The sequence below is a fragment of the Vigna radiata genome, chromosome 6, assembly GCF_000741045.1.
Source record: "Vigna radiata var. radiata cultivar VC1973A chromosome 6, Vradiata_ver6, whole genome shotgun sequence".
NCBI classification, from domain to species: Eukaryota; Viridiplantae; Streptophyta; class Magnoliopsida; order Fabales; family Fabaceae; genus Vigna; species Vigna radiata.
This window is the reverse complement of record NC_028356.1, coordinates 10,415,527-10,424,078: the sequence shown is the minus strand read 5'-3', so window position 1 is coordinate 10,424,078 and position 8,552 is coordinate 10,415,527. Positions and strand designations below refer to the sequence as shown.

The 8,552-nt window shown below is 34.4% G+C and overlaps 2 protein-coding genes across 2 annotated transcripts in view; both read right to left on the bottom strand.

The window, feature by feature from the left end:
• LOC106763416 (protein FAR1-RELATED SEQUENCE 5-like) overlaps positions 1-1,308 on the bottom strand; it is a 3,055-nt gene extending 1,747 nt beyond the window's left edge. The window contains exons 1-2 of the mRNA XM_014647612.1: positions 1,174-1,308; positions 16-765 (exon numbers count right to left, since the gene is read on the bottom strand). Coding sequence (XP_014503098.1) covers positions 16-765; positions 1,174-1,308 — 885 coding nt within the window. The remainder of the gene's footprint in view (positions 1-15; positions 766-1,173) is intronic.
• A 3,363-nt stretch (positions 1,309-4,671) lies between these two features.
• LOC106763415 overlaps positions 4,672-8,552 on the bottom strand; it is a 5,108-nt gene continuing 1,227 nt past the window's right edge. Inside the window, exons 3-13 of the mRNA XM_014647610.1 lie at positions 7,581-7,615; positions 7,103-7,495; positions 6,868-7,044; positions 5,999-6,558; positions 5,828-5,909; positions 5,659-5,748; positions 5,452-5,574; positions 5,236-5,364; positions 5,093-5,151; positions 4,863-4,953; positions 4,672-4,776 (exon numbers count right to left, since the gene is read on the bottom strand). Coding sequence (XP_014503096.1) covers positions 4,672-4,776; positions 4,863-4,953; positions 5,093-5,151; positions 5,236-5,364; positions 5,452-5,574; positions 5,659-5,748; positions 5,828-5,909; positions 5,999-6,558; positions 6,868-7,044; positions 7,103-7,495; positions 7,581-7,615 — 1,844 coding nt within the window. The remainder of the gene's footprint in view (positions 4,777-4,862; positions 4,954-5,092; positions 5,152-5,235; positions 5,365-5,451; positions 5,575-5,658; positions 5,749-5,827; positions 5,910-5,998; positions 6,559-6,867; positions 7,045-7,102; positions 7,496-7,580; positions 7,616-8,552) is intronic.

Sequence of the window (8,552 nt, the reverse complement as noted above, 5' to 3'; positions counted from 1 at the left end):
ATCAGCCCAAAACACACTACAAATTCTGTTATGCTCGTCCATTTCCATCTCATAGAAGAATTCGTTGTTCAATTCTCTCATTCTTGAAAAGTATTTTGGAAGTGTTTGCCCATCTCTATCCTTACAAAAACTCCTTCGCTGCTGCCCAATATAATTTCTTGCGTCACATTCAATGAACTGTATGTTTTCATATCCACCAGCATATTTAACCAATGATATGAAGCTTTTGTTAATGCGCACACCAGCATCATCATTCATGGTAAGAGTGTGCTTCAAATGCATATTTAGTTTTCTATTACCACGAATAAGATTTGAGTTCTTCGGACACATGTCATGGTTGTGTTCGGTGACAACTGTCCTTACATACCATCTTCCTTCTTTAAGAGAAACTGTGATTTCAGTAGGGCATTCGTTTCTTTGATTGGGCTGAGTTTTGAACTCTGGAGAAATGGAAGAAATGTACTTCCCTTGCCGAGAACACACTAATTTCATGAACGTCAATTGATTGTTGTTATTTTTCTTTGAGCTCCTTATCCGAACAGCAAAACCACAACTGACGGCATAGTCTCTATAAAAACTTTTCACCTGTTCTATTGAATCGAAAGACATCTGCAGTTTTGGAACATTATTGTCCATATTATCCACGTCATCAGTGTTGAACTCACAAGAAGGAACTCCTTCCAACTCCACTGCTTCCAACTCAACTACTTCCATGTCAAGTGGTTCCATATTTTGTAACATGGACATGAAAATCGTAATATCCAACTGCATAATGTCATGTATGTGTAAGTTACTGAATATTTAAATAGAAAAAAAAATGACAAGGGTTTTATTTAATATTGTCGTATATGAACACTCATGTGTAATTGACAATCGTAATCAAAATCACTAAACATCTTACTTGAACAATGAAAAAAATAAAATAAAATCACAAATAATGACAAAATTTCTATGACTATTTTACACTATTTAATCTTTATGGAAAATCAGAAATGTCAATTTATTATATTATTGGAAGTGTATCTCCTGACTCCTTATGCAAATGTTCTTCAATGGATAATAATCTTAATATATGGATTACAAATTCATGTTTACAGCAGAAAATTTTAATTAAAAAAAACAAAAAATCAAAGTAGAAAGACCTTACCAATTACAAACGAGTATTAAGCGTACTTGAAATAAATGTTGTATGAGATGGTAGGAAGTTCGAACTGCCAAGTTGCTTCCTATTGAATGCACTTCATTAACTGCCAAGTTGCTTCCTATTGAATTCACCTCATTAACTTCCCAACCACGGACCTCCAACATCCTTTCGTTGTCCACAATGAGAGTTGGAAGGGAAGGCCATCCTTACAATATTGGGAAGAAAAAATCTGATCTTGCTTTTGGTTTTGCATTTGCCCGCATTAAATGCAAATAAATGCTAGCTATAGGGTTAGTTGGTGCATAAGACATTGAAAAGCATTGAATGCATGGAATAGGCAATAAAGTGTTTCACCTTGATTAGACAACAATATTGAAATCCTTTTTTTGAGTCTTAAACACGTAACATTGTAATAAAGACAAGGTAACACCTTTAAGACCACATAGTCATTTACAATCATTTTTTTATTATAAAATTGCTCTATAAATAAACATCTAACTCTCCATCACAGACTCATTGACATTGAAATTGGAAAAAGAACGTCAACTTGGTTTTGACTAGTTGACTTTATCCTGTAAGTTTTTTCCATCATTGTTATTGTCCTTTCTTTCAACAATTTTAATTTTTTATTTCCGTTTTTTTCAAAGGACGTCGTTTGGAAACATGGAGGCATGGCAGGGACATGATGTGGAGCACAATGATCCTCAATCTTTTTTAGAGAAATGCAACTCTAATGAAACGTTGATTCCAGGACCTGCTGGAAATGTACAAGCCGCAATGCTTAACAGGCTGACAGATGAACCCCAAAGCACCTAGGAGTTTGTTAACAAAATAGCAAAGACAACATATGAAAGAGATTTTAATTCAAACCCCTGGATTTGGGCAGAAATGTTCATTAAACACCACGGTTATTTATTTTCAACGTTTATTGAAATTTAAGAAATTCCAATCAGGTTGTTCGTGAATAATAACAACACTTTTGTTGTATGCAGGACTTGTAGAACATGGCAATATGGAATGTGACAAAGCTTGAATGCGAAAAGTCAATGCTTCGCCTCCCATTTGTGGCATGCATTGTTAAACAATGTAACCCAAATGGATTGGGTGACATGAAAATATCCGTTAAGGTAATAATTTACTCCACCATATAATCCATAACATTTGAACCTCTAAACTTTTCCATTTTCTATATGGCCAGGACCCCGGTGCGACAGTGTCTGCTTCTGTGCACAAAAAAGTCCTATTGCATCCTAAGTTTGGTCTGGATATAGGAGTTGGTGTTGTCTTGTTATTGCAACATGTAAACAAACTTTAATTTATAATTATAAAATGTTACTCACAATGGATGGCCTTATTGTATTTCTCGATTAATATGTTATTGATGTTTGTCTGCATAGGTTGCTTCATTCAGTCCTAATCGAAGAACTTACTATTTGAACATAATTGTGCGCAACGTCATAAAGGTAATAGGTTTCAAAACAATACCAAATCCTTATATTTATCGTGTTTAACTTAAGTCCGACATAAAGAGGAAATATTTGTACACCAATATGTAGGTGTTCAAAGCAGACATAGGACCTCCAACTGAAGAACTAGTGAGGGCTTTCTCCAAACCTCACGTTGCATGCGAGCCACGTGGCGAATCCAACAAGGAAAAGCAAGATGTTGGTCCATCAGAAATGCCAACTACATCCGCATTCAATAATGCAGACACAACCCCAATGGAAGATTAATGACGGGTTGAACAAAAGTGTTATTTACTTATTGTACTCACTAGTCACCATTATTAGTAGTAATATTCAGTCATGTATTGAATTTCGTATTTTCAATATCAGTGCTATGTTTCTTTTTTCAGCAAACCATTTCATATAGCTTCATTATGTCTGTGATGGTATTGCACTTTTTTGTTATAGTNAAATGAATGAATTAATGTTGGTGAGTTACTNTGGGTGGTTGATACTGTAAACCAAACAACATTAATTACACAAGAAAGTTATAGACATTGTTGGTGGACCACAACCATAAAATTTAATTCCATCTACTGCCATCCTTCACTATAAATTACTTGTTTGTGTGACATACACTACAAAGTTATACTCATTGGTTTTAAACATCCACGAATGGATCCATGGCAGGAAATTTTTCTTAACGACCCTCAAGTCAAAGCATGTTTAGATCAATGGAACGAAATGGAAAAAATAGAGGAAGATAATACGTCCTCCACCAAAATCTTCATTACACCAAAGCCACTGGTAGACAACAACAAAATCCAGGAAATACTTGACAAACTTGTGCATCCTTCCCACAAAGTTGCTGTGAAGGATATTGACGTCAAAGATTTTGCAAAAGACAACCAAACCAAGGAAACAACAGACGCGAAGAACTGCTCATCCAAACCCACAAAGACGTGCATTGATCGAAATTCACCTTGAGGGAAGGAATTATATATTTTATTTACGCTACTAATGTTTTCTTTCCTTAATGTACTATTGTGAAACACCTCATATTATAATTTCCTTGAATTACTTCATTAATATATCTATGTAATTTGACTTCCTTTAATATACTTTGTTATTATGTATCATTCAAGTAATTGTTAAAAAAAAATCCTATAGGAAGGAAAGGGTAGCAAAGGGATGATAAGTGGGTAGTTTTAACTTAGTTTTGGCACGAACACGGGCTCTTTGAATCTGGCATATGTTTGTTTAAAAAATCATACTGTATTGTTAAGCAATTATATTCAATATAATTAATTTAGTATCACGTACTAAAACACTTATATCGAACTGCATCCCTGATGAAAAGTTTTTGTTTAAATTGATGGGGCATGATAGAAAGGGGTAGCAAAGGCATTATAATTGGGTAGTTTAGAGTAACTTTTTTCACGAAGGGGGCATATTTGAATCAAACATTTCTTTTTAAAATGCATACTTTATTGTTAACAAATTGAATGGTATAAAATTCAATAAGTATCATTTAATAACACAATTATATGTAATTGCACCGGCATGGAAACGTTTTTGTTTCAATTCATGGTGCAGGAAATGAAGGGGTAGCATAGGTATTATAAGTGGGTAGTTTGGGCTTAATTTTGGCACGAACAGGGCTTAATTTAGTCAGCCATATGTTTTGAAAATCCATACTTTATTGTTGAGAATTTATATTGACTATAATTCATTAGATATCACTTAATAAAACATTTATATCGAATTCAATCCCCAAGGAAACGTTTTTTGTTTAAATTTATGTTGCATGAAAGAAAGTGGTAGGAAGGGCATAAAACGTGGGTAGTTTATGCTAACTTCCTGCACCAAGGTGTTATGTTTCAATTTGCAATTGATTTTCAATCGCATTTCTCTTGTCAAAAAGTAAGACCCTGTAAATGTGCAACTAAGATAATAGACAAAAAAAGCTCACTGTTGAATTCGACCTTGTCAAAGTGTTTACCAAATGTAAGACAAGACATCAGTGTTATGTTCAAATTACATTAGTGCTAAATGTTAACAATACATTTCTGTTTAACAAGTCTAATATATTAACTGTAAAAATTGCAAGACTTGATTTTGCCGCACATTGTCAGGATCCAATATCCACTGAGATACATACTTCTCCCTAATCTCTTGCAGTTCCTCCTGCTAACACATAATTGAACAGTTTTATATTAGGAAAATGATACTTGATTAAAAGTTATAAACAACTAAAAATGTACATAACTTACACTACTGTAATTGGGCATTGTTTTGTCGTCGTATCTCTGCACACCGTCCCACAACTCCATGAATTTCAAAACATATACTCCACAATCATATCTACATTAAACAAAGTGCAGTATTGAAATGATAATATTGTACTCCTATCAAACCAAGAGTAATGATAATTTTAGTCATCGACTTTAATACTTACGAATTTGGTTAGATTGGAGTATGCACATGTTGGACAACTAAGGACAGTTTGTTTTCTTCATAACGATTGAACAAATGCCCAAAAAATATTTCAAGATTATGGGCCTACAAAACAACAAACTTAACTTTAAATTCAAAATCAAGCAAAACTTATACTAATACATGGTACAAATCAATTACAACACTTACCATTACAGTGTCAATCCTTTTACGCTCTTTCCTATTATGTCCAACTGAGTCCAGTGCAAACATTTCCATCGTTGGAATCTTCACGGTGTAGCACCACCAGTGCCCGTCATGGATTATGGGGGCAAACAACTAAAAATAAACAATTATGTCAAAACTTGGTCAATAGACAATCACTCATAAGTTAAAGTACATTGTTTGACATTTAATAACACTAACAAAATCAGCCTTAACGATGTCATCAAACCCAATGATATTAGCTTGGAAGAAGTTGGCGTAGTCATTCAACGTCCAAACTTGACGATGCAACTTTCTCTTCTTTGAGTCTTGTAGAACTTGGGTCTGCAAGAAAAACAATTATTTAACTTTCATATGTAATTTATGTACAACATTTACAGCATCAAATGGAGGAAGATTTCAACCTACAGCATATAATGGACTCAAACATATCCTTTTCACTACTCCTGTGGACCTCTTTTCAAAGAACATGAAGACACTTGTTGCAAAAAGCATCCCCTACAAATAATAAAATTCATAATTATTCATCATGTATCAAACCATTACAAAAAATGACCACAACAATTCTCATTTTTACCATGTTGTCCACTTGTTTCTGAGGTCCTAAGAAATAACACTCGCGGGTCCCAAACACTTGACCGCAGATCTCAAACACAACCCTACCAACAAACATGGCAAATGTAATCATGTCTCAGCATCTAACTCAAATAATTCAAACTAATTTATAACAACTATTAAAGGACATTACCACCAAGGAGCCCTAAAAGGAGTAACCAAGTTGTACAAGTGTTTGGGATTGATTTGCAATAAAGGGACATCCTGATGCGGGTGCACTGCTGGAAGGACGGCTAAAAGAGGAGGTCCAACATCATTAACATCCTCAAAGTCCTCAACGTCCTCAACATCGTGAACGTCCTGGACGTCCTCAACACCCTGCACATCAGCTTCATCTTCATCCAAACAACCTTCCCCGAAACGTGGTTCACCACCAACATCAGCTCGAGCACCAACATCAGCTTCGCCACCAACATCACCAGCATATGCTTCAACCTGAGCAGCTCCACCAAAATCTGAATGTTGTTGTCTTCTATTCCTGACATCAGCAACCACATGACCCAAATCAGTTAGCTCCTTATTCATTTCAATCAATATGCTTTGGTTGTGTTGTGCTTTCTGCATCAGTTCTTCCCAACTCAAACCACTGTCATGTGCACCATGTTTTGGTACTGGCCCTTCATCCAAATTAAGTGTTGCACGAATCACTGGATTGTCATGGTCCTTCGTGCGCAACAACCATTGCCAACATATCTATTAACATCCAAATATAAATAATCAATCATGACAATAAACAAAACCATGTAAAAGTCACATATATATTGACAAAACAAAAAATATAACTAACTTACATTGTTTTTCTTAAAAACTTCATCTATTTTTTTTTACCTTAACTTAACCGAAGGACACTTTCATATTCTTGGGAACACAATTTCATGTTCACCATCAATTAAGCCCAATCGTTCAACAACCCAAAGCTTCAAAACAGAAATAAATCAAAATGATGTCCAATTATGTTACAATTTCTTTCAAATAAAAGGAAAAATATAATTGAATTTGTACCTGTAACACTGCAATATTGCCACTAATGCCAATAGAGTTCTTAATGTCACGCTGTCTTAACATCATTGCCTCCTTTGATAAACTATTAATTAAATATGTATGGACAACTTTTGCCCAATCGTATTGGTTCAGACTATCAATATCATCTAAAACTGTAAAAGGCATGTTACTAACTGCCTTTGATTTCCTAGGAAAGTAAAATATATAAAAAAAGTAATATATACAGACGACATACGCAATCCACATCAGAGTCATCATTTTGTAACAAGAATTTTATCCTATCAACAACGTCTTTTGGACGAAATGAGTTTGATGAAAATTGTTCACAGACAACACCAACAACATTATCATCAAAATGAACATCTAATCCCCCAACTCCTAGACCTAGACCCATACACACATCACTAACTTTAAAGGGAACCATTCTTTGCTTCACAGTAAAGCATTCGTTGGGCCCAATCCATCGGCTCACCATTTCATACAACAATGGACTGCATAAGTCTATCGCCTTGTCCATATTAACACACCACTTGAATGGCGTTTGTCCAATTCGAATCTGGTCAACTTCTCTGAGTTTTGAATTAATTTCCACAATGACTTTCGTATCACACCACGATCGGCATCGAGGCTGCATATTATTTGCAAAGAATACAAAAATTAACCTACACTATTGAAACCAACAACTACATTTTCAAGACAACAAGTTTACTTACATTCCTACCATCTTTTGCTTTCTTGAAATCCATCACTGAAAAATGTATGCACAAAAAAGTAAGGTTAACTTAAGGTTAAATTCCACAAAAGTAAGATTGAGCTCTTCGGAAAAGAAAAGAACATAAAAATAAAACTGCAACATTTTCATGATCAAAAAGATAAAAAAGACACAGCACAATAAAACATATAAACAATGTATTCAATTTTAAAAATATAGTGATATGGAAATACAAAACTGAGGTGTGACCATATAAATACATAAACTTTAAATAAACCATGCATAGACTTCTACTAAATCAACCATAAAAATTATTCTATTTTCATCAGATACATAACAAATGATCTCATGTATGATTTCTTACTGAAAAACAATTCTACGAGATATACTTCTCTTGGGGTTGTAGGTTTGACATGATGAGGCCAGCCAATAAAGCATATAAATGCAACGTAATTGCTTAACTTATCTAATTAATATTGTATTAGGAATCAAGACAACTTGCAAGGTCAAAAAGTAATTGGTAGGGGCTCTTACAGATCAATGTCACAGAGGAATAAGAAGCAAAAATGTTTCAGAAACATCAAGCGAATTAGAATATCATGGTATGGTTCAAACTAATTGCGAACTAATGTGAGTAGATTGATGTTAGATCAAGATGAAAAAGGATTTGAGAGTCTGCCCCTTCATCATTGTGATTTGATAACTAGGTTGCCATATTCATGTCATCAATACAAAAGGAGTCTGTACAAAAGGAGGTCATTTTATACAGTCTATTCCATTACAGTATACTTTTTGTGCTCTTTCTACCCCCTTCGCACAATGATGGTAGGAAACTTCTCTACACTAAGGAGTAGAAAGCAAACTGGCAACAAAAAATCAGATGAGTGTACATCATAAAGAGAAGACACATGCTATAATTCTGTTCAATTTAGAAAGACGAAAAAGAAAGGAATAAATGGCAAATAACTTGGAA